The following is a 27,320-nucleotide window of genomic DNA, read 5'->3' on the forward strand; positions in this document are numbered from 1 at the left end:
CAAGAGACCTGAGAGTAAGGAATGCAGGTTAAACTACTGCATTCCTGGTTTCTTATCTTTTAAAGGTAAGAAGATACATTTAGTCATTTGTGAATTTAGCTTAGATTCTTAAATTTAGAATTATCTTTTTTTTTAATTTAACAAAAATATGTATTACGGTTCAAGTTTAAGATTAGTGATTACTTTTATAGGGTTTAGAGGGGCTTTAAAAATTTGTTATAAAAGTAAAACTAGCATTACAAAATATTTGGCAAATGCAGAAGAAAATAAATTATTCATAGTCCTACTGACTTATAACCAGTATAATTTCTGTGATTTAAAAAAAATATGTATGAAAAGCAAGGAGGGGGAAATTGGTGTCAGAATACATTTTAAGGAGAAACCATTTCGTTCAGTGAAATATCTGTATTAGTCAGAGTTCTTCAGATAGGATATATCCTACTCGTTTCTATTTCTCTAGCTTACTTTCCCTCTTACTCAATACTATATATATATTAAGTGAGATAATACATGAGCAGAACTGAGCCCTAGAACATAGTAGGTCTAAGATAAATATGTCAGTTCTCTAATATTCTCTCTCTAAATATATTACAAATATTAAACAGATCAAATATGTTTATTTGTAGACATATTTATAATTCTGTTCATATATTATCTCACTTAATCCTTATAACTCTCCAAGGTAGCCATATCACTGTCACCATTTTAAAAAGAGAAAGCTGATGCTCATAGCGGTTGAGTAGCTTGTCCAAAGCCAAACAGCTAGTGGTGGCTGAGCCTGGGAGGAAACCAGGTCTTAGAGTTTAAAGCACTTTCCGCAACCCTATGCCAGTTCCCAGTAAAAGTTGGAGAAATGAGATCTTTTGCAGAAGACCATCAGGCAGCAAAGTTAAGGAAACACAAACCTCAGTCCTGGTAAGAGATTCATAGCTATGAGTGGGCTTAAGACTTCACAGTACCTGGCCGTCACCTTTCCTTATAACAACCCTCTCAAATGACCTTGACTGCCATTTGTTTCTGTAGTCATTCTTTTTAGATTTTGGGTTTGATAGTCTCACTTCATCTTGGAAAGCAGTTTCATTAGACAGCTAAAATGGATCAGTGTTACGTGGCTGCAAAAATTACAAACCAGAAGGCTTTGGCTTTGCTCTGTAAAGGAAGCACGTGCTCAGGCTGGGCCATGGCCAGAAGTTTACTGAAAGGACCCAAGAGGGTGACCATTAGTAAAAGTAAGTCCCTGTGCTTACCACATTCAAAAAGACCAAGAAACTTTTTTTTTTTTTTTTTTTTTTTTTTTGAGACAAGGTCTCTGTCACCCAGGTTGGAGTGCAGTGGTGTAATCATAGCTGACTGCAGCCTCAAACTCCTGGGCTCAAGTGACCCTCCTGCCTCAGCCTCCCAAAGCACTGGAATTGGAAACACTGGGACTGCCAAAATGTGCAACCACACTCAGCCAGGAAATTATCTTTGAAGCTACCAGCCACACCTCTGCCCCTTGTCTGATTCTCCCACCTCACTCAATAAACGCAAATTTCAGCAGTTCTTATCAAATGTCCAAAGGAAATGGTTCTTTGTTGGGGAGTGTTTCCTGTCTTGTAAATGTTGCAATAAGATTGTTTTCTTGTTCTAAAAGGCAAGATTATCTAAACTACAAGGATGAAAATTAATGGAGAGACGAATAGTGATAGCAAACACCAACAATAGTCTTCCACCCTCCTTTACTCATTCTTATTACAGGAGGGTTCATCTCTCCCATCAGACTATGCACAAGTCTGGTGAGAGCATGAAGAAAATGCAGCAGGTGCTTCTAGTCTGTCTTAGTTATAATTACATTGTAAGCTCCATTTGTTTTAAGAGCAAAATTCTGTGGTCATTTAAAATTATTTCTTTAGATACATGAAAAGTTTTGAATTTTATATTCAATACGTGTGCCTAAATCCAGAAGCAATGGAAATTAGATACTTAATTTTTAGAAAAAACCTGATCAATCATATAAAGAAATCTTACTTTTAAATGAAGTTGCCCTTGTTAACATTCATTTAACAATACTGGACACCTGCCTTCCATGTGTCAGCCTCAACACAGTCAAGGGTGTAATGGACACTTCCAGGCTAGCAAGGAGAGAAATGAAGCCTGCTGGACTAGGAGGGAAAGAGGAATTCAAGAAACTTGAGGTTTCATAAAGCTGAAGGTGAACCCCACAAAAAAACAAGGGGAGAGAAAGCTTTATGGATAGGAGGCCCATGACAAGAGAGTTGGAGAGTGGAGACAGGGAAATACTAGGTAGAAAAGGGTGGGGTCCCTGGCAATGGATCCACCCTCAAGCCTGGACCCATGGCCCAAAGTGAGAACTTTACCTCCCTGTTTTCCAGCCTGAATGTTGCCTTTTCCAAAACCACCCTGGCCTGTCCTGCCCCATATCGTGTACCCATAAAAACCGCAGAATCCACTGGCAGTGGAATGGCAGAGAAGGAGACAAGAGAAGCAGTAGCTTGACATTTGTGAGTAGCAGCTTGACTTCAGAGGGATGGCTTGACAGTGGGACCTCAGAGAAGAATTCAGCTGGGGATGGTCTAACTCCAGGGTAAGACACATTCCACCCACCTTCTAGCTCCCCATCCCACTAAAAGCCACTTTCACCAGCAATAAAATCCTCTACATATACCATCTTCAATTCATTTGTACAGGCTGATTCTTCCTGGATGCTGAACAAGAGCTCAGGATACAGAGGGCTGTCACACTCAGCTGTTAAACACTTAAGCTGTCCACGGACAGCAAAGCTAAAAGAGCACATTGTAACACATGCCCTCTGGGGCTCCAGGGGTTGCAGCTACCCACCTGGATGCTGCTGCAGGGCTGCACAGAGTTCTACTCCTGCCAGCACCCAGAAGCACTTGTCCCAGGCTCTGCACCAGCTCACTTAATGTGCTCCCCCTCGCGTGAGGGGCTGAGAGCTGCAAGATGAATAAACAAGCCAGCCCCTTTGTGGATACCATGAAGGGGTCAAGGGAACTGTCCCATTTCAGTTTTGGACATGGAACAATTCTGGAGATGATCAAGTCTCAGCCTGTGGCCCCAGAAGTAAAGTCGCTGAAATGGAGTGGAAGTGTCAGTCACTGAGTTGAGGAGATCAAGGGACTCTGAACCTTGGGTATTGGCTCAGCTACCCACGTGGACACCCTGTCATGTGAAGGCAGGAGCTGGAGTGGAGAAGAAGATAGGAAATTGTGTACTAAATTTTCAGTGATGTGGGACATTGTTTGGAGGTGATTAGCTGACAGTGATAAGGAGGGAGACAGATGGTCTCAAAGGAGTTAGAGGAATAATTGAGTTCATATCAGTAGCCTAAGGAAAGTATAAGGTAGTCTACCAATTTTTTATTTTTATTTCCCCAAATCCTGAAAAGCAAGCTGTCAGGCTCTATGCATGGATGACGTTCTAGTTAACAGGATGCTAGAAAGGGAGGGATGACAGAATTAACAATTTGAATCCGTTTACCTTGCGACTACAGAAACTGGGGCTTACACTCACCCAAGGCCATAGCTAGCCAGATTGATTTGCAGAATCCAAACCTCAGTTAAAATATTGGGAGGCAAACAGAGAAACAGCATCTTTGGAGTCCCTTCAAGGACAGCACAGAGAACAGGGTCCCCTGGTGTACCTGCTGCAGGTTTCAACCTGCACTCATTTTACTACTTTTTTCTTTAAAGGAAGCAACATGGACCAGTTCATGACTCTAGAATTTAACTTCTTTAGAGAAAGCACTTGCATTTTAGCTCTTGTCTTTGTAACTTTATCATTTTGTAAGCCTCGTAGAGGGAAGTTCCCTTCTGGCAATGCTAGGTTTACCTGCATATGCACAGTAGTTGGAAAGGAAAGAAATGGGAATAACTTTCAACATTTGGAAGGGATCCATTCATGTACTGTTTTAGTCATGCCAACTTTGAAGCTGAGTTCTAAAGAAATATGAGCAAGCTACAATACAGTAAAATTAATGTAGTGGGTGGTAACCAGCATTTAAAAAATCAAGTAACAGAACGGAAAATATGAGGGTACAATCCATGAGCTTTGGAAAGGTTTTCTTTCTGGTGTGTTTGTATATTGGACACTATGTGTGCTGAAATGATTCTTAGTAAGATTTAAAATTTCAAGGGATGTATTATTTTAACTGTGCTTTTATTAACTAATCATATTTATCAGATTCATTATTTTAATGTCATTCTAATTCCATAAAATGATTTGGCAGAGTTTTTTTTTTATTTTTTTTTATTTTTATTTTTATTTTTTTTAAGGCCAGGAAAGTTTATTTAAACAGGCAAATATTGACTCATCCCTATTGTGCCCTGGAATTACCTTAAATGTTTTTTTTTTCTTTATTTTCGAGACAGAGGGTCTCACTCTCTCACTTAGACTGAAGTGCAGTGGAGTGATAGTGATCATAGCTCACTGCATCCTCAACCCCCCAGATTCAAGCAATTCTCCCACTTCAGCGTCCTGAGTAGGTGAGACTACAGGCATGTGCCCCTACACCTGGCTAATTTTTAAAAATGTTTTTGTAGATATGGATATGGGGTCTCCCTATGTTGCCCAGGCTGATCTCAAACCCCTGGGCTCAAGTGATTCTTCTCCCTTAGCCTTCCAAAATTCTAGGATTATAGGCATGAGCTGCTGTGCCCAGCCACCTTTAATTGTTAAGTTTACTCCTCCAAATGATGAGTATGAAAAGTGAAGATTTTCATCAGAACAACTTTAATCTTGATAAGCAATCATGAAATGTGAAATAAATGACTAAGTCTTGGTTACCTCGGTTTTCTCAGAAACTGTAATTATCTACTTCAAGATTTACGGATAAGCAAACTCTAACTTTTATCCTGAAATCTTTCTTTGATCCAGTCATTTATCATTAATTAAATTTATCTACTTAGCAAATCTACTTACAGTTGGCTGTCTCTATCTGTGGGTTCTGCATTGTTGGATTCAGCCAACCATGAACAAAAAATATTTTCTAAAAAAGGATGGTTTTATCTGTACTAAACATATACAGATATTTTTTCTTGTCACTATTCCCTAAACAATACAGTATGACAGCGATTTGTATGTCATTTACATTGTATCAAGTATTGTAAGTAATCTAGAGATGACTTAAAGTATATGTGAGGATGTGCACAGGTCATATGCAAATACTACACCATTTATTTGAGGGACTTGAGTATCCATGGATTTTGATATCCACAGAGAGTCCTAGAACCAACCCCCACAGATACTAAGGCATGACTGTACTGTTAGGGGAATAAAGGACAGGCTGCAGATATAATGGGAAGCTGGGTGTGGTCACCCAATCTTTTCAGGTCTATCAGGATATACTCACTGGTGGGCATGCACCACAGGCTATCAATGACCAGTTGTTTTAAGACAGCATTGATTAAGATGGTGTAAAGACAGGCCAAGAGGAACATAGGAATGTTCACATCTGAATGAAGGGGTGAAACTCCTTTGAGCGTTCATGCATTATTTTGGCCATGTCTCATTTAAAGCTGAGTTTTTAGAAACATGGATTAGCTACAGTATAAGAAAATCAATTTAATGAGTGGTAACTGGCATTAAAAGAAGGAAACAGTAAAACGCAAAAGTCAGGGTGCATTCCAGGTGCTTTGTGAAAGTTTTCTTTCACTTGTATGTGTGTATGCTTTTGTGCGTTTGTATGGGAATGCACACACACATATATGTTTGTGTGTTTGGGCTCCCTGTCTAAAGTGTTCTTCTTACTACGGGTCACAGTTTACACATTTTGAAAGCATTATTCTAAAGGAAGAAGGGGGCAGGAGACATATCTAGCTCCCACTGTGTGTCCAAGGGTGCTGACCTGCCTCAGAGAAAAGCTAAGGTTTGGGGAAAGGTTTTACACAGGTCTTATCCACTGAGTCAGCACATAACTAAAATAAGAACGGCTAACATACGAGGCCCTGTGCTAAGGCCATTTACCTATACATTCATATGTCACAGTGATCCTTTATAATAGTTACTCTTGTTATCACCTTCATTCCACAGATGAGGGAAATCAGGCTTAGAAAGGACCCCATCATAGTTAGTGGTAGAGTCAGAAGGACTTCATTGAGTCTTCACCTCTACCCAGAACTTCCCAATGACCTGCTCCAATGCAGTGTTGGCTCTTTCACTTCATTTAACCCTCATGGAGTTGCTGAAGCTGTTTGATTGCAATGTTATCTATACTAACACTGTCCAGTGCTCATCATCATCCTCATCACACTTATGGATTGTCTGCTATGTGCCTGCGGCTGTTTTCAACATCTTATATGCATCTTTTTACATGGAACAATATTTATCATTCTTATGACTAATCTAAGTGCCTAATCTATTTTAGTCTTATCTGTCAAAAAAAAAAAAAAAAAGAGGCGCTTCTGGTCATAACACCCATGAATTGATTTTACAACCTCTCAGTTTAACTCGGTTTGAAATTATTCTTTAGCATTTGTTTATCAGGAAGTAAAATATCTGTGAAGGAATTGAATCAGCACACATTTATACTGGTATTTTCTTAAGTGAAGGCCAATTTTAGTTTGTGAGTTATGATTCTGATTGACATTTTGATTGCCCATTTTTATGGGCAAGCAACCTCCATAACACTGCATACCAGAATATAGCTATTTATAGTTTATAAAATGCTGTCACATATTTTTACATCTCATACAATTTTCACAGTAATGTGGCACTTTGAGTATGATCATCCCCCATTTTGAAGCTAAGATAACAGGTTCAGAGAGCCTAAGTGACCTGCTCAAAGTCATTCAGGTGATTTAGGTATGAGGACTTTTGACCCCATATTGTGTTTCTTTTCTTTTTATAACTTATATCTTGTTTTCTGATTGCAAAAGTACGATGCATTCATTATTTGACAATACTTCAAAGTAATAGAAAATAAAAATACTTTCTTAGTGATAATCCCCTTTTACATTTTTGGGTATTTCCTACTTACTGTTTGGGGCATTTTTGAGTTTTGCTTTTATAAAAATGCATGGCCTTTGACAGCCCACATAAGGATGCTAGAAGCAGAAGCCTCTTCAAGGGGCGGGCTGTTCCCACACCAAAACCTTCTTTGCAAATGCTGATAGAGGAGCTAATTACCAGCCTCTTCTTCCTTTCCTTGGGCATACTTCAAAGATCTATGCAGTGCAAGGTGGGGAAAGTGGGAAACATGGAACCAGATTCAAAAGTCTGGGGACATTATAGGTTTAAAGTGAAAAAAATCATAAAACAGTTATTCTAATGAAAACTACCTAACACCAAGCTAAGGGAGAAAAATAAGAGTAGGGGCAGTCAGGTAGGAGGTAGGGAGATGGCATGCTCTCCTGAGGACCCAGAATCATGTGGCTTCCAGGATACTTATATTCCTAGCCTGCAGCTGAGTTAGGACTCCGAGTTCCAGCTTCTGCTACCTGTGCAACCTACAAATCAAATCCACCTTGAGTTATAAAGGCTCTATTTACATTATTTTGTGAATGCTTAAAATTTTTATATGCCATGTTGCTTTTTGATAAGAATCTATCATAAATGACTTTTGGTTGGGGCTCAATAGTCTTTTGTTTTACATATATATATGTTTTATACATGTTTTATGTCGCATATTATATACATAAATACATGGAATTGACTTATAGTCATGAAATCAAATAAATAGTAAGGTTTCTGAGTAAGATTTACACATGTTCCCATTTAATATCTATTACATATACATTATAGATCATATAATGTACATTACATATTAAATAGCAGTACAAAGAATAATAACAGTTACAAAGGCAAAAGAGACAAAGTAGTTATCTGGACATACTAACCTGTGCAGTCCTTTTGAAACAATTACCTGTGTAAAGAAATGTGTTGGAGTGTCCTCCCACTACGACGTCCACACCCCTCACTTTCTGCGCGATGAGTTTATCCATTTCGAAACCTGAATGTCCCAGTGCGATAATTTTGTTCACATTTAGAGCTTTTAACTTATCTACTTCAGGTTGTAATGCAGTGATTTCATCTTCAAACACTAAATTTGTTCCTAAGGAACAAAATAAATAAAATTGATATTTATTAACAAGTTTTATTATATTACTTATCATATATACTAACATGCAAAGGTTAAACACCTTAATTTACTAAAGCTCAAAAATTAGTATAACCAAAATACATATAATAAATATAAAACCCCTAAGAAGTAAATAAAAATTCAAATCAATATCCTCATTACATTCACTTTATGTTGTATTAGTTTAAGGTTGTGGATATTGTTTTGCTCAAACTCGGCTGCAAACTGTGAGGAAGCTTCAGATATTGTTTGTTTTTATATAGTTGTAAATCTCAACTTCCACAATACCAGTGCAGAAAACACCTGAGCACATAAACATGATATACAAAACAGTATTAGTAACTCCAAAACATTGGGTGGAGACTTCGGATAATCAGTGTTCAAACTTAAAACTGTCAGGAAGTAGTCCTTGAATGCCTATTTTAATGTGGCAGTTGATAACCTATCTTGTTCACTTTAATGTCAGCAGGCCAGGCACACTGGCTCGTGCTTATAATATCAGCACTTTGGGAGACTGAAGCAGGCAGATTACTTGCTTCCAGGAGTTTGAGACCAGCCCAGGCAAAATGGCAAAACCCTGTCTCTACTAAAAATATAAAAATCAGGCATGGTGGCACATACCAGCTACTTGGGAGACTGAGGAAGGAGAATCTCTTGAACCTTCGAGGCAGAGGCTGCAGTGAGCCGAGATAGCACTACTGCACTCCAGCCTGGGCAACAAGAGTGAGACTCTGTCTCAAAAAATATATACAGTATTGCAATCAGTCAACTTGAAACAACTTTTCTGTTTCAGTGCAGAAAAGTTAGGTTGAAAAGAGAATTCTTTGTCTTAGTAGAGCAAACATACGATCATCATCACCATGAGAAGGGTTCTTTTTCACATGACACTTTCCAAACATAATTCCCACCATAAAATCTACCTCATTCTTTTCAGGTTGGGATGTACAATACACCCTACTGAAAAGAAACCCTGGAAACCAGGAGACAGAAACTTTTCTCTATGGCATTTCATTCCAAGACTCAGTTTCTCTGAAGCACCCCTTCTTTACACAACTTTAGCTTTAGAGAAACAGTAGATTTTTTTGGAGGCAGAGTATGTTTTGTGGTATGAGAAGGGGATGGTAGAAGCCAGTAGGATTTCCCAGGAAAGCAAGCAGGTTTTATGTACAGGTTATTTGGCCAGTAACTCTGCTGCTGTCCACCATTTCCTGTTTTGTACGTGAGACACGCTAAAGAATAACTCCAATTTGTCCACCCAGACTGGTTCAGAACAAGGAGACTGTGCTGATCAGTGTCCAGGTTATCACCCTCAACCTTTATTAGAGGGCTACTTCTCATGGACCTATTCCCCCAGTGTGGAAGTACCTCTGCTGATCCAAATAAATAAATAATGCCAGCATTAGAGCATTATTAAGCTGTGTTAAGCAGGGGCCTCATCTAAATGTTGCTGGCACTGGGAGTATGTACATTTTTCCCTGGGTGCTTATTCCTGCACAAAGAGGTAATAAATGATCGCCTTTTGGTATCCACTGTCAAGTGTGGGTCTGGTTGCACAATATGGGTGCTCTGCATACAGCAAGACAACTGGTTCCTCCCACCGGCTCTGCAGCCACACTTCGGCAAGCTTTGAAGTTTTACGGCTGTGACTGGCATGAATGTGACTGCAAATACAGATATGCTGCCCTGAAGTCATGTCTGTGTTGGGGGGCGGTGGGAAGAATGACATCTCATTAAAAACTTTCAAAATGCAGGACTCTGCAAACTCCAGTTTGAAAAGTACTAATGCAAAGAGTAACAAGATTATTATAAGTGCATCCTTTGTTCCACCATGGTGTTTAGGAATGTCTCTGTGCTTCAGCAAGGAACTCCTGAATCCTTAAGATTATCCAACTCCACCAGTGCAAATGATCATGGAAGATAATTCATGGCTATCATAGCCAGGGAGGCCCCAGACTGACAGCCTGATAATTAGCAGCTCACAAGTGTGTTGGACTGGCAAGGTTGTCAGTAACTCATAGGCAATGTTGAAAAATCAAGATTTGTAGTTTTGCCAACACTGTCTATCATGAGAACATCAAGGACAATCTGCTTCTTGTTGGTTGCCCCAAAGCCCAGGGCTCCCTGTCACCCTCAGTGCTATGTTGTCGTCTACGTGAGCCTTTCCTTGAGCATCCCTTTGAAACAACAAGGTGCATCTTCTCGCATGCTGCACTTGCTATTCCCCTCCTGCTTAATTCTTCTCCACAGCCTTACCACCTTCTGACACACCAAACCATTTACTCTTTTACTGATTTTCCCCACTGAACATGTAAGCTCCAGTGAGCAACATTTTTTGTTGTTGTTTGTTTTTGAGGGGCCAGAATCCCTGGTGCTTAAAACAGTGCCTGGCACATAGGTAATCAGGGGAATGATGGAATGTCAAGAGCATCCTACCATCTTCTGCTTGAGGTTTGGCTCCCAAGAAGAAACAAAAAATTTAGAGAAATGCCTCTGAGGACAAAAGAATGTATTCCTATTATATCAGAAACCTAACAGGACTTGGCATCCCATATATATAAAGCATGGATTATATTTCAAGATGTCATGAAGAAAATTATAATACAGGTATTTCATGATCTAGCTAAAATAAATTAGATTAAATGTGCTAGGAATACAAGTTATACCCCTGTGGGTGCCCAGGCCACTAGGATGGAGAGAACTGGGCTGGATTAGGGCCAAAGAACTGTAGGAAGAACCTACACCAGGCTGCTGGGTCTGTGGTCTTGTAAGCAGCAGTGCTCCTGGAAACATTTTTTTTTTTTTTGAGATGGAGTCTCCCTCTGTGCCCAGGTTGGAGTGCAGTTGCACAATCTCCTCAGCTCACTGCAACCTCTGCCTCCTGGGTTCAAGTGATTCTCCTGCCTCAGCCTCCTGAGTAGCTGGGACTACAGGCGCCCATCACCACACCTGGCTAATTTTTGTATTTTTAGTAGAGACAAGGATTCACCATATTGGCCAGGATGGTCTCAATCTCTTGACCTTGTGATCCGCCCTCTTGGCCTCCCAAAGTGCTGGAATTACAGATGTGAGCCACCATACCGGGCTGCTCCTGGAAACATTCTATTCCACCTCACCCCTTTCCCCCACATTGGTCCCTGCAAAATGCAGCCCTCTCTTCCAGCAGCTGCTGAAAACATCATTGTCACTTTGGATCCCCTCTCTGTTACAGCATGGTAAAGGGCTGGTCAGAGTTCCAGCTGGGGCAGTTTGATATCTGGAGCTGCTATGCCTTTCCACCAACACCCCCATCTCCTACCTCCTTATGGGTGCCTTTTAAAGAAGAGATGGTGTTTTCCTCCAAATCACACCTGAACTTATCAGCCCTACAATCAAGCCCTGACCCAACCTTCTAGCTTTTCCTAGTCAGAACCCATGCTCCAGGAAATGGAACTATCTGCTATTCTGTGACTGTGGCCCCTATACCTTCCTGCTCTCAGGTATTCATCCCAGCAATGCTTCCTGAGTATTTATCATATGCAGGCACTGTGCACAGCACATCGGGCAGTAGTGAGACAGCAGAGGTCCCTGCCCTTATAGAGCCTACATCCTAGCATGATCTCATTTCTGGAATGTCCTGTGCCCCAGGATGTTTTACACAGCTCTCAAGGAATCAAGGAGGTTCTTTAGCAAGTCAACCTGACCCCAGAGTGCATTGGGGGGGTTCTTTAGCAAGTCCTCTCACTCTTCTCACTGACTACACCAGCCCCAGCCCCTCCACCCTTCCTCCATCTCTGCCTCTATGCCAGCTGAAGGATCTGCTCGCTACTCTCAGCAAGCACAGCTGACTTCTCTGTTGTTATTCCCAATGGCCTGGACCTATTTTATAATAACAACAACAATAAACATGTATTTTTGAATGGTCAATTACATGTCCTTTATCAGTTAGTTCTTAATGAAAACTCATGTTTCTGGATAATGCTAGCTCCTAGTTTCCCTTTTTTTCTTCAAATATGGTAAGACATTTAATTTGGATAATTTAAAGAAAATGTCATTTTGTTCCCATTGCCAAAGTATTTCAAAAAGTGTTCTTATAAAAGTGCCTCAAAATGGTTTATTGAATGGTCTTAAGATTATATATGTGTGCGTGTCTTATATGTATGTATGTGTATGTGTCATATACGCATACGTGTGTGTCTTAAGATTATATATATTTATATGCACATGTGTGTATATGTCTATAAATGTATATACATACATTTATATATGTACATATATATCATAAGACCACTATATATATTTCCCGGAAAGTCAGATATAAGAATGTCATTAAAATGAGATAAATAATGAAAAGCGAGAAAGGAGAGTTGGCTGGACATGAAATAATCATCCTAGAAAAGGAGCGATAAGGTAAATTGAGGTAAAACCCCGGCTCTGGGCTCATGACTCCACAGGAGAAGGGCAGTGAGTTCTGAGGCTCTCATTCTCTAGTAAATGAATCTGTACTGTTTAGCACTGGCTATAAATGGTCTCCTCTTTCCATTTTGAAAGCACTGATTTAGACAAAGATACTGTTTTTGTCAACAAAGAAGTTCATTGAGCAGAAGAGGAAATCTCTTTAAGAAGTACCTTGGAACAACAGCCTAGAATTTACCAGATTGCTTTTATCAGTGTTATTCTAAGTGCACTGTTTACCCAGTTGTTCCGATTTTTATCTACAGTCCATAATTATAATGCCAAGCTGTGATTTGGCACATCTGTTTTCAAGCAATCAGTGTTATAAAAGTAGAAAATACCTGGATTTGAGAGAAAAGGGGTTTCTTTGGAAGTGTATCCAACAATTCCCACAACTTCATCACCAACAGAAAGAACTTTATATGGCAAATAAAGTCCTGATATTTGAGATGCTAGTGGCCCCTTTGCTTTAATGTTTGCACTCAGAATTGGAAATTTGGCCTCTTTGAGGAGTGGCTCAATCAGTCCTTCTACACCATTATCAAATTCATGATTTCCCAGTGCCTAGATAAGAGGGAAAAGAGAAAAAGAATTAGGTACTTTGGAATTTTCAATGAAAGTATACTTCAAAAACATTACACTAGTCCAGTGTCTCCTGAAACTGACCAAGCTCTATGAGACATATTCCATGATCTTGCGTCCTCCTCACCTGGGTCAGGCCCAGGGACATTCAGATCATCATCTGGTTGAGAATTGCTACACAGGTGTCACACCACCTAATGAAGGTGGTTCGCCAATGCACGTATGGATCACCTGGAGAGCTGGTCAGGGGCCCACTGTCCCACCATCCCAGATCAGGGGCAGGTTCAAATATTCACATTTACCACCCTCTGTCTGATTTTTCCATATTGTTTTTCTCTCATAAACCCACATTTCAGACCCCACCATTCAAGCCACGATCTGCTGGAGAGAATGAGTAACATCAACAGGACTTTAGCAAAAGGCAACCTGAAATGTACAGTTGGCAGAGACCAGAGGCCTCCTTCCTCATTTCATCTCCTCGGTCATCATTCACCTAGGTTCCCACAATTGCTTCTTCCCAAGCACTCCCGTGGTCCTCTAATTCTTCTGGGAAGATGAAGATCCTCAATAGCAGGCAGGAGCTAGCATCTCCACATGTCCCAGTGTGGCTCTGGCTTCCTCCTCCGGTCAGCTCTGGGCACCCCTTTGCTCCAGTCCCAGCAGTTTCACATCTGGGAAAGAACTCCATGGTGAAATGATTACACGACCTTCAGTGGGATCTGAACCTGCTCCCAGCACGGGACTTCAGGAGGAGCAGGGATAGTGACAAACAATCCTTGTTTCCTACCTTCTTAGCTCTCTCCTATTTCTCACTGGTTGAGGAGTGGCTGCTGGGTACAAAACCACCCACTGTCTGTCATCATGCAGCTCCCCGGAGTGATTCCAGGGCGGGGGGCGTTCGGGGTCCACGCAGAGGCCCCACGGACAAATTGGCCTTCTAGATACACCCATCTCCTCTGGGCCCCTACCTACCTGCTCTGGCTGCCAAGGCTGGTTTGCTAACTTAGTACTTAAACCAGCAAATCTCAAACTTTCTAAATACTACATCCAGTTTCGCTTCACTTTGTGAGTCATCTAGGAACAGGCATGAAGTGCTAGCTGGTGACTCCTCCACCTAAATAAGGGCCCCATGTACTCTCTTTCAGCCCCACCCTCTTCCTTCCTTGCTCATTCCACACTCTGTAATGGCATGCTAGCAGGGTCTTTCTTTTAGCTCAGTCTCCTGACTATATAGTGCTCCTGGGCCATCAGGCCCTGCCACCTCTCCTGCTCAGTGCTGTCCCTCTGCCTGGCACACAGGCATTCACTGAGTACCTATGCCTCCAAGGGTTGTGTATACATCCTCATATGTATGTGTTTATGTAGAGAAAGCAGCACAATGTGTTTACATTCCTACATGCTTGTCTCCCCTACTAAATTCAGAATTTCTAAATCTACCTTTTTCCCCATCTCTGCCGACCTACCCATTTTAACCTCTTCCTGTTATCTAATTAACTTTCTTCTTAAAAGGTGATCTGGTCTTAAAGGTTCTCGCAGGCTTGGGTAATTATTATTTTTTCCTTCTATCATTAGAACGTTATGATTTTTCACTATGTGAAACAAGTCTCCCTTGTTACGGTACAATAACTATCTTGCTTAACGGTAAAGTCCTTTTGTTTTTAACTAATGTTTCTACAGTTCTTCAAGAAAGACTATCCAACTTTTTAGCCACTTTGCAGTTTAACAGCAACATTATATTCCTAGCACTTGGCAATAACTGAAGTTATAATTTTCACTTACTTGTTTAATGCCTTCTCCACCTCCCCATCCTAACTTGAGCGTGATCCCCCTGAAAGTAGTGACTCTGACTGTCTTTTCAGCTCTCTTGCCCCATGGGGAGAGGAGCCCCTGATTCATGGTGCTCAGTGTGGTGTGATGGACTAAGTAAATGATCTCATTCCCACTCATACGTTCAACTCTAAAATGAAAATCTCCAGCCCTGACTATCTCCTGACCTCTAGATCTACGTGTCAACTGCCATGTGTCATTTCCTCCCAATGTCCCAAGCTTACCAGGCTCAAAGCCTCTTCCCTGTGACTCACTGTTTTGGCCCAAGGTGCCACCATATACCCGGTCAATAAAGTCAGAAACCCCGGTGCAGTGGAGTCCTGCCCTCTCCCTTCTCCCTCACCCTAACTTCCTCTGGCATCCCTCTCTCTTACCTAAATGCCCTAGTTTCCGTCCACCTATTGTTGCTGGCTTAGTGTGCTCCTGGACTACCACAGTCTCCTAACTGGGCTTCCAGCTAGCCTTGTTTCTTTCGCTAAACCATTCTTTATGTTGTTGCCAGAATGATCTTTCTCAACTGCAAGCCAGACCTTGGCACTCTCCACTGTAAGTCCCTACAGAGCACAGCCTTCATGATAGAAGCAAACACCCTAAGCAGGGCCCACGAGGCTCTTGGGGATCTGGTTTTGCCTTCCCCTCCAGCCTCATTCCTGACACCCATCCCATAAAGTGTGAGGAAACAAGGCAGGGCTAGCTCCCTCCCTGGTTCCTCCTGCTCCACAATAGTGACCCAGGGCACATTTTGAAACTTCAGCTTCCTCTGGAAGGGTAGTGAATAAATAATAAAATAAAAGCAGTTAAGGAAATGAACCAACATTGAGTCAGCACTTGCCACATGCCCGCGTCATGGAAAGTGAGTATGTATAGAGTACAGAAAATCTGATTTCATGCTGTGAGGATGGTACTATCACTGCACTCATTTTACTGATGAGAAAATCTGAGATCTAGAGAAGTTAAATGAATTGTTCAAGTTTACGCAATTTGTAAGTGGGAGCTAGGACTAGAACCACCTCTGTTTGATTCCAAAGTTCTTAACCTCCATGCCTGGCTGTACCTTTGCATAAAGCCTAGCACATACAAAGCACCCTGACCCCCCAAAAAATTCCTAACACTTGCACAGCAAATGCATCCCTTGCACTACCACAGTGCGAGTAGTTAGCACTCCTACGGCAGGGATTCATTGTTGAATGAATAAATGAATGAATGGAAGAATTACTAACAAGTTTCTTTTTTCTATACATAGTTCACTTTTCCACAGAAATTAATGCAGACAAATTCCTTTGTAAATACTTATTTTCTATAGACACTCGTATTTTCATTTTCCCACCTTGACTTCCTTCTACCGGTTTTTCTTCTATTGCACTTATGAGAACTCAGTGATTCCTAAGATCTTCAGGATCGTGCTACTCACCTCAGTATACCAAGTTCCCACCACACCCAGGCATACTGCAGGCACTCAAAAAACCTTGTAAATACATTGATCTAGTTTATTCATTTCTGTTATTTTTGATTAATAACATGAAAATGTCTCAGGAAAAGACTGCCCAAGAGAAGAACGTAGAGCAGTGAAATACAGGGCAACATAACAGAGCAGGTAATCTTATTCCGCCTTTTTTTGGTCTTCCCTGAACGTTCCCATGTAACTTTCCTTATGTGTTCCTGTACATTTTTTGTAGCTAAACTGTTACTTGCCATTTATTATTTAACCATGAGTTTAGGGATGTGACTTCCATGACCCTAAATCATATCTTGTTTTTATTTGTATAAATGTATGGGGTACCTAAATCATGTTCTGATGCTCTTTCTCTCTTGTTCTTTTGCTTTCCAAACATTTCATTACTAAGATTGAGCTCATTCATTCACAAACCCTATTCCTTCACCAATTCTAGCCCTATGACATCTTGTACATGTTTACTAAAAACACTAAACTTCACCAAATGCACTTTTCTATAATTTAAGAGAGCAAACCCCAGCAAAATGACCTTCAGTATCTCTAACACCAAAATCATAGAAATATAATGTGAGCATCTGGTCCACCCCCAGCTCCCTATCCCCCACCATTTTCTTTATGTAGGAGAAAGCCTAAAACACTATTTTTTAAAAAAGAATTGATGATCTGATATGATAGAAACTTTCCACACTCACACAGAACAATTAACAAACTCTCAAAAAAACTGTTTCATTCACAAGTGCTAGTAAGATATTAGAAATATAAAAGTGACTGGTAAATTAAAACACAGAAATGAAAACAAGAAAACCTGGGCAATTGTCCAGAAACAGGTACCAGAGTGGCAGACTGTGAATGTGAAGCTGTTGGCGAAGCTTTTCACCTGCTGCCAAGCAACTTGCTTTCTCTCACTTTGTAATGAAGACATTGCTTAATTACTTTTTACCAAGTTTGTTTCAAATCCTGACTTCTTCTGAAAAGTTTTAATGGTTTCCACACCAAATTACTAAAATGGAACCCATTTAAAAGCAGGTGGAGTGAGTAGCTTTATTAATCATTCAGTGAACATCTGCTGGGCATTGGTGCCAGAGCTCACCTGGTATCACAGAGAACATAGGGTCAATCTTATGTGTAAACAGACAGTCACAGTAGACAGATGCTTAGAGATGTGTGTGCAAGGTACAGCTGATACACCAGAGACAGACGTCTGCAGTAGAGGTGTCATGGAGAGGCCTCAACGATGTCACACCTTGAACTGCGTCATAAGCAGCTCATAGGAGCGGGGTGATTTGGTGCTTCAGGTGCCGAGAGCTCCTGAAACTTTGGCAGAAAAAAAAAGATGCAGCTAAGAGCATCACTGGGAGATCAGGGAGGGTCTGTATGGTGTCCAAGGAGTCAGGGCTTTCATTTTGAGGGAAGTGGGAAGCCTTGAAGAGAAGGCAGGACTGGAAGCATTCTGGGGATGCTAGAAAGCTCTGTCTGGCGGCCTGTGGTGAGTGGACAGGAGCTGTGTGAGCCTGGTGGTCAAGAGACTGGCAGGAAGCTCTGGAATGGTGCAGGGGAGAGGTAATGCGGCAAGCGGGGCAGTGGGAATGTGGTGGGGAGGTGACACTGGGGATAATGCAGGAGTGGAAGTCACAGGAATTCAGCTGGCGGGGCGTGAGGGCAGGGGCAGGAGAGAGGATGGGGTTCCTGGTGTTTCACTGCTCCTCCGTGCATTCCAGCAGAAACCTTATGCATCCTCACAAGTGTCTCACTCACAGCGTCCCCGTTCCCGGGGCTAAGAGCCCTTCTCTGCTGGTGGTTGACCTGGCAGGATAGGGAGGAGTGGGGAGCTAAGGGGAGATTGGGGCAGGAGGAGTTACCCCTAAATCTCTCTAGACAACTCCACAGAGTGTCTCTTGAAACAAGAGAAGAGAGGGACGCCAGGCCTCTACCCCACCTGTCCCCTCCCATCTTCCAGGATTTTAACCCACTTTGCCTGGTTTCAATCTGGGCAGGACCGAAATGGGGGTGGGGGGTGGAGGTGTTATCTCAACCTTTAGAAAAAGTCTAAATAACTGTTAACCCTTGGAATAAAAATTCTGCTGCTGGTTGAGGCAAACTAACCAAAGATGCTATACCAGAGGCTCGTCAGAGCTGGGCCGTAGTGACCTCCTCACAGCTTTATATATCTGGAGACTCTCATTTCACAGTTGAGAAAGCAGCCTCTGTCCCAGGTGCAGCCTAACTGCCTCTTGGCCTGTGAGGCTTTTTCAGCCTTCAGGGCTTTGTGGCTTGCTTGCTTTCTGTGGCTCAATTTCCTGCTAAAGTTATCACTGTGGCAATTGTGTTCATTTGTCAGAGGCTTTCAAAACAGAACTCTTTACTCTTTTGGTACCTCAGGCCCAAAAGACTGTGTTTTGTAACCTTTTTTTCTATTACAACACACATAGAAAATGAGGAGACTTGTACAGAATTCAAGGTCACATGAATGGGGCTGCCACGGGCAACTGGACTGAAGGACCAAAACTCCAGCCTCAGGATTTAACTCTCTGTTTCTTTCCCCCTCCCCCAAATTATTCAGTTTTCATTCGTTCGGTAAATATTTACCAAAGATTTCTCCTGTGTTAGATACATTTTAAATGGTTATAGGACTCAATTAATGCATATTGTTTAATTATTTAATAACAGGGAGAGGGACTGCTTTGATCAATCAATTCTAACTGGGGAGATCAGGAAGTGGGAGATTTCTCTATAAAAACAAAATGTTCCAGAATAGAGAGAGGCCTTCATGGAAGACTGCTGGATGTTCACTGACCTCTGTGTTTCCTCCTGCAGACAATGCAGACCATGGTCCTGCGGGCCAGAGTCAAGTCTCAGGCCTCCATCCTGGTTCTGGGATAAGCCACCATCTCTGACCTGCTCTCACGCCGCATGTTTACAGACCTCTTTCTCTCACCGCAGGAGTATTCTCATGATTTCTTTCATTCACCCATTTACTCAATACCAACGGGAGCATTCATTTACAGGTGGAAAGAGTAAATGGAGAAGTGGCAGCTCTTTCCAGGCAGAGCTTTGGGAAAAAAGCATAGAAGTTGATACATGGCCTCAGGACAGTGTAGTCAAGCAGCAGAGTTTCAGTGTGATTGCTAAATTCAGTTGCAGTTTCCATCCATACTGTTTGTGAGTCAAATGTGATAAAGAGGAAAATCAGATGGATTGTTCCCTCTTTATTTAAAAGTATTACTTTTACCATTTGTTACTTGCTAAAGATGTTATGTTACTGTTATGCTTATTACATTAGTGCAAGATGGAAAATAATTTTATCTTGAATGCTGTCTCTAGTTGATTGACAGTAACTCCTTGCAGTTTGGGGATAAGGAGAATTCTGAGGCTCAGTCCAATCACAGTGGGAAAGGCTGACTAAATCAATTGACTTCTGTCTTCCTAGGGACAAGTTTTTTAGCATCTGCCTTGGGTAGGGTAAGGGCTTGGGGAGGGACACATAATGATATCATGCACTTGTTTACATTTCAAGTTGGATGGGTACCCATTTAATTTGTTTTCCAAATTAAAGAGATGATAATTGAAAGTTATTCTGAATTCTTTTTAGCATATAGTGCATTAGATAAATAAATGAATAAAGATATTATTACTTCATAATTACTTGAAATAATTTCCAAATAAGGACATTGTATATCCCCAAAGGGAAGGTAGTTTTTGGCCTGTATACAGAATTCAGGTGACTTACAAGCCAGACTTTATACACAGCTTTCTCTCATGCTAACTAATTGCAAAGTATTTTTAATAACCAAAAACAGAAACTTGGCATCAGAAGTCTTAGAATATCTTCATTCTTCGATCATTGATTCATTTGACTTTCTGGGTCTTATTCTCAGTGAACAGGATTTCTCCAAAGCCACTGGACTTTCATAAGCTATCCACATCAAATGTAAATATTGACAAATACCCACAGAAGATGTTAAAAATACCAGACTGTAACCTTCAGGGTTCATTTAACAACAACAACAACAATAACAACAGGATTTTGAGTCACAGAAGAATAACATCTCCTTTTGTTCTTTATATTTTCATTTGGTTTTGGCTTTAAACATCAGGCAAAATTCCAGGTATTTAGGTGTCAAAATACTGGGCTGGGCTAGGCTAGGAAATGGAAACTAGACGGGTGAGGCAGTAACAAATGTTCCAAGTGACGACAAGAGACTGAAACATGTTAGAAGGGAAACAAAGAAATGTTAGATGGAAAAACAAAGAAAGGAGAGTTTTTTGAAAGCAGTTCAGGATGTGTGATGCAGAAGAATTTTTTTAATCCACAGAAATAAATTGTAATAATGTCAAGAAGCCATTTGTCAGAAGTTTGCAGCACATTTATTTAGCTAGTCACTTACACACTAGCTCATTCATTAAGGGCTAAGGTTGCAGACGCCCTATAATTGAAGAGCTAAAGAGACAGCTTGCACTGGGCATGGTGGCTCATGCCTGTAATTCCAGCATTTTGGGAAGCTGAAAAGGGATGATTGCTTGAGCCCAGGAGTTTGAGACCAGCTTAGGCAACATATGGAGACTCTCTCTCGCTCTCTCTTCTTTTTTTTTTTTTAAAGAGAGACAGCCTGGTTTATTATACAATGGGGCTCAGTTGTCAATCACTCAGCATCATCCAGGGAGGATTACAAATTACATTTGGTTTGGTTGATAGGGTTCTGGCATTGTTGCCCACTTCTGATGTTGGGTTGGCTTCCATCCCTGCAGTTCTGGGCCAGGGAATGCGGGCCACAGCAGGTGAATGTGGCATCCCACTGAATGGGAGAAAACACTTTGGGGCTCAACCCAGAATGCACCTCGTTTGTTGAAAGAATGACTGAATGGGCAAGTACCAAATAGACAGTATTCTACCTTTTTTCTATGGGGAGGGGGGATGTACAAACTCTCCATACATGCAAAATGAGCACATCAACTTTCAAAATTAACTGTCCAACTAATTGAGGTCCAAAAACTGTTTCTCTGAGAGGCTACAGGGCTCCAGCTAATGTTTGGATTATATATAGAACTAATTATTCAAGTGAGAGAAAATAAGTGTCAAAAGAATGTTCAAATTCTGGTTATGCGGCTGAGGAAAATAAACACTGGATAGGACAGAGCATTCAGATGTATTTGTGCAGAAAGCTGCCAATATGGTGTGTGAGTTAGTTGTTTGGTTCTTTCCAATTTTCAGTTAAGAAAATATGCTATTAATAGTACAAGGACAAGATGAGCTGAGAAGCTACTTTTGCTTCCTTCCTCCCCTCCCTGAAGCTGGTCTCATCCATACCCTCTCTGCTCTGGAATTTAGGCTGGAAGGGAGGAAGGAGAGGCCTGGGGCCACAGCTCCAGAATGGAGTGGGGCTGTTCCTGTCTCCGAGGCTTGGAAATCCACAACCCCCTACACAGTCGCAACTTCAGACACCTGAGCTTTAGGAATAATTACCTTTTTGCTGTTGCCTTTTCAAAAGTGTCATTACAAACAGGATCTCTCTTTCAAGTTTCCCAAACTAGTATTGCTCATTTATCTTTCCCCAAGCAAGTCTTTATGATTGAAGCTAAAGTAATTCTGACAGTTTCCTTTAACCTGAAAGTCCCTGTAAGCACTTGTCTCTCTTTTTAGGGACAAGTTCTTTGGGGAGGAGAAGAAGCATGCTCAGTGCTGATTTGGGCATAGATGCTAAATATGAGGGTCTGATATGTCTTCTTCTACAGACCAGATCTTTCACTCAAGAATCCCCATGCACGGGTGTTAGAATTTCAGTCACTTTTGCATTGCTCTGTTTAACCTCTCTCCTTTATAGATCTTGCCCAGCCCCTCTATGTGGTTAAGAGGAACGCGAATGGCCATTACCATCTCTGCTATATTCTGAACAGTAATTTTCATTCCAGCAGGTCCTGATCACTGTCCTCAGCACTTGGCAGAGAGCCTGGCATGTGGCAATGAAGAATAAATATTTGCAGACTGAATGAATAAATGAGTCTTAAAGACTCAGGCTCAATACTGGGCTCATGCTCCTTACATTCCCCATCCTATCATTTCTTCAGAGTGACATCCCACCAGCATCCTGGAAACCTCTTCATCTGGAAACAGTAGCCAACTGGAAGCACCTGAAGGACCTACACTGTCTCTCTACAAGGAAAAAGCTGCAATCAATCAATCAATCAGTAAAGGTGAATGGAGACATTAGAGAGTTGTTATGCAAACTTAGACTTGTCCAGAGACAAACCAAGTGATGTGGGCAGATTAGAAGCAAGAGGGAGGGCTGGGCAGAGGCTGAGGTGCTGAGAAGTGACATGCGATAGACCACCCTCTCCAACTCCCCCATTTTGTAGATAAGGAACCCTCTGCCAAACTCACACAGCGAATAAGTGGAAGAGTCAAGAAGTAAAACCTGGGTGTTCTGAAGTCCCATCCAAATCTCTTTCCACTGCTCCTGTTGGCCACAGCCTCGCACATTCCAATGGTGTGCAGTAAGTCCAGGAAAAATCTTCAGATTGCATTTCAGGGCTAAGGTAGCAGGCCTCAGCTGTCAGTGGTAAGCTTAAGTAGAAGAATCCAGTCACTATATGGGAGCAGTAAAATCTGCTGACTCTCCCATTGCCTGGTACTTGAACCCTCATAATCATCTTTTGAGTACACCCTTTCCTGAGTCACCCCTGCCAAGAGAAGGTGAGTACAGCCAGCACTTACTGTGGGCTGGCCCTGTGCTAAGCACGTTACGTGCACTACTAACTCTTCTAAACCCCACAACACCCTTGGGGTGGAGATAACCATCATATACCTCATACATGTGGAAATGGAGACTTCATGAGATTAAATAACCTGCTCACAGTCCACAGATTCTAAGTGGTAGGAAGGGGACTTGATCACAGTCTCACCCCCACGTTTTCTCTCTTAGCCCTGTACCTCCAGACTGCCTGCCTTTTGCAACTGGTTCCGTGGATTTGGCTTCCTCAATTACCAGAGTTCAGGCTTCATCATCTCACAACTGGACTGCTGCCTGGCCTCTTTCATCACCCTCGTCTCTCGTGTCCTCTCCCTCTCCATCCAATTCTGCTCATCTTCCAAAACGATGATGTCCCTATGTAGCTGGGAGAGGTTTTCCTCACATCAATCAATTCCCCAATTCTGTGTGGTCACTGATTTGATGTCCAACAATTCAATTCAATTCAATTCTGACACTCTCTACCTGGACTGCATCAGATCCCACAAGTTGGAGGGCTCAAATGCACAAGACTGCCCCCACTTCAGACACCAGTCGAGAGTCCTGGGTCACCTGTATTCCCAACCAACTAGTTATAAATGGGAGGTACCCATGACCCTACCCTCAGGATTGACAATTTGCTAGAATGATTAACAGAACTTGGAAAACACTTTACTCGCCATTACTGGCTTATTATAAAGGATACAGCTCAGGAACAAGCAAGTGAAGAGATGTACAGGGCAAGGCATGGGAGTGGATGGGCTGCGCTTCCATGCCCACTCTGTGTGCATCGCCTATCCAGTACCTCCATATGTTCACCAACTTGGAAGCTCTCTGCATTGGGTTGATGAGGGGTATTCATGAAGGTTTATCATAAAGCCATGATTAATGAATTCATTGGCCATTGGAGACTGAACTCAATTTCTAGCTCATCTCCCCTCTCTAGAGGTGAGGGAGGTAGGGCTCGAAGTTCTAATCCTCTAGTCACGAATTAGTCTTTCTGGTGACCAGCCCCTTTCCTGAAGCTATCTAGGGGTCCCCAGCCATCAGTCATCTCATTAGCATATAAAGCCCCCCCACACAAAACAAACTGCTTTTTCTCTCTACTGTCACATTTAACACAGTAACACTTCTGTGACCAGATGTGTGTGGGATTTCCCCCACATACCAAGCAATTCTCCAGAAAACACAAACTTAGTGTCTTATAATTGAATTTAATTCTGATACTTTCTCAAGACACTGTCAAATCCCATAGGTTAAGGGCTCAGTCCTACAAGACTGCCCCCACTTCAGACTGACTGGCAGCCTGAGGTTGTGCTTCTGGCTGAGCAGCTATAAATCAGGTATATATATATATATATATATATACTCCCTCCTTGGCTTCAAATTACTTGCTAGGATAGCTCACAGAACTCACTCATTAGTTTATTGTAAAGGCTATTACAAAGGATACAGATGAATAGCTAAGTGAAGAATGGATAGGACAAGATACGGGGGCACGTGGAGCTTTCATGCCCTCCCTGGGTATGCACCCTCCAGGAATCCCCACGTGCTCAGCAACCAAAAAGCTCCTCACATCTTGTTGAGTTTTTCAGAGCCTTATCTCCAGTCCCACCCTCCTTTCCTGGGTGGGACTGAAAGTTCCAACTCTTTGATCCTTTGACTCTTGGACTTGCTGGTGACTGGCTCTATCCTGAAACTCTCTAGGGGCTTCACCCTAAGTTGCAGGAGCATAGACCCAGGTATTATCACAAGGTTTATTATGAATCACAAAGGACGCTTCTATTAGGAAATGTCTCGGGGTTTAGGAGCTCTGTGACAAGTACTGGGGCAAAGACCAAATATTTATTTTTTATTATATCACAGTCATCTTCTACTCAGAAACCACATGGCAGCTGATGGCAACAGAGCTCAAACTTCTCAGGGGGCCGTTAGAGCTTATACAACCTCTTCTGCCATGATTCCTGCTACCTCACTAATCCAACCTGGTCCACTGTATAGATTCCTGCCTCTACACTTTTGCACCATCCTCCTGTCCCTTCACCAAATGATGACATTTCACTGCAGGGCTCCAAATATGTATGGGGCCTCAGAGGTACGCTGGTTCAAACTCCTATGTTATAGATGAGGAACTGGTGATGCTGAGAAGTGAAGAGCATGGCCACAGATTATAGATTTATCTCTTAAAAGGCAGAGAGAACCATAGTGATCTCTGAATTTCCGGTAAGGAGTGTTAAAAGTGATAAGCTTTAAATGAGCAAACTATGAGGCAAGCTTCTGAAAGCACAAACCACAAGGAAAAAAAGATTAATTCAACTACATCAAATGAATAATTTCTGTTCAATGAAAGATACCATAGACAAAATTAATAGGCCTAATATCATCATAATACATTTTCAATGTCTAAATTGATCACAGGTCAAAACCTAGAACTCCTGAAAGTAAAAAAAAAATATAAAGCTAACCCAATTTTAAAAATACCAAATAATATGAAGATACAATTAGGGAGAGGAAACATAAAAGTTTACAAACATATCAAAAAATGTCCAAACTCACTAGTATTAGAAATATACATGATAAAGCAGCAATGTGCATTTTACACCTACTAGAAAGCTGGATACTGCCATGGCATAGAGATAAAATACAGAAATTTACATGTCCTGTTTAGGGATGGGAGTAGGTGGAAGAGAATGGAGGGTGCAAATCATTGAGGAAAGCAATCTGGTAGTACTCAGTCAAACTGTGCCCTGTGGCCAGCAATTCTGCCCCTGGGTAGGAATCCTCTGGTGAGACCACACAGGAAGGTACTTGGAGCAGCATTACGTGTGGAGGCGGCGTGTCAGATGCCATTTCCAAACTCATCAGCCAGGGAGCAGATGAGTAAAATACATGGAGCACAATTCACAGTGATGTATAGGTACAAGCGCATCTAGAGCAACATGGACAAATCACAAAAACAACAAGTTCAGGACGAAAGTAAGAAACAGAATGAGCTGAATAACAGGACTAGTTATGCAATTTTAAAATATAAGCACATCCCAGCTACTCGGGATTGCTTGAGCCCGGGGCGGGGGTGGGGGGGGAGGCAGGGTGGAAGTTACAGTGAGCCAAGATCATGCCACTGCACTCCAGCCTGGGCAACAAAGCAAGACTCCGTCTCAAGAAAAAGAAAAAATCTAAAATGTAAGTACATAAAGGTTTTGGAAGTACATGTAGAAACAAAATTATATATATAAACACATTAGAATGTTGACTATGTGGGAGGTGGAGGGGTGGCGAACAAAGGGCCATTCTATCTGACTAACCTGTCCCCTGGCTGCTGCCTCCCCCATTGAGGAGCAACTGGCTAAGGCTAATGCTGCAGTCTTATGGGCAGGAAGTAGGCTCGGCAGCCAGGGCCTCAGAAGCAGCAGCCATGTGGAGAAAAGACACTCTTCTGGGGGACCCTAGAGACCTGCTCAAAGCTACCTTCCCCACAGCCTGGCTTGATGGTGAGAACCCCACCTCTGGAGGTTGATACCTTTGGTTTTGTGCTGTGGGGAGATTTCTTAAGTCTGCTCAGTAAGTAAATACAGCAAAAATAGCCTAGGCAATGGTACTTAGATAAGATGGTAGAAGGGAGGCAGGTGGTAGGTAGACTGTGCCAGGCTGCAAGAATCAGATAACCTGATACAAAACACAAACTTTCCCTTCCTCACAATTCCCCTCCTCCCCACCCATAGCACGTGAAACTCTCAGTGAGCACTACTATTAATACAAACCAGCAGGGCTTATCTCATGTATTGCTCACAAAACCTCTGCAAAGTGGGGGTCATCACTCCTGTTTTACAGCTAAGGAACATGAGGCTCAGAGAAAGTAACAAGGCCGAGCGCATGCCGTCAGTGCTTCCATGTTGTCTTCCTTGTGCCTCAGGGGCAACAGTCCTTCCACTGAAATAGCTACACTAACTGACAGTTTTTGCTATGCTCTTCCCAGTTTTCTGTCTAGTAGTGGGTCCAGGGGGTCTCCAGGATTGCCCTGGGGCCCTACAGCAATCAGGATTACTCCAGCAGGTCTAGAAAGTCTACACCTCTTTGGAAGTTCCTGCTCTCGGGGACTCCTGTGTTTAAGCTGCATTCCAGGAAATTCTTCTTTGTCCTCCAAATGCTTCAGTCCTTCTATGTGGCTGCTGTGAAATAGGTCCAGTCTCCTGGAAACTGGAGCTGCCCC

General features: G+C 42.0%; 1 protein-coding gene across 2 annotated transcripts in view; it reads right to left on the reverse strand.

The window, feature by feature from the left end:
- Positions 1-27,320, reverse strand: part of NT5E (5'-nucleotidase ecto) — a 46,406-nt gene that overhangs the window by 15,567 nt on the left and 3,519 nt on the right. For both annotated transcript variants that reach the window (XM_032275344.1, XM_032275342.1), the window contains exons 2-3: positions 12,868-13,090; positions 7,880-8,068 (exon numbers count right to left, since the gene is read on the reverse strand). In XM_032275344.1, the coding sequence (XP_032131235.1) occupies positions 7,880-8,068; positions 12,868-13,090 (412 nt within the window). The remainder of the gene's footprint in view (positions 1-7,879; positions 8,069-12,867; positions 13,091-27,320) is intronic.

The sequence above is a fragment of the Sapajus apella genome, unplaced genomic scaffold (assembly GCF_009761245.1).
Source record: "Sapajus apella isolate SASKATOON/1434 unplaced genomic scaffold, GSC_monkey_1.0 scaffold6, whole genome shotgun sequence".
NCBI lineage: Eukaryota > Metazoa > Chordata > Mammalia > Primates > Cebidae > Sapajus > Sapajus apella.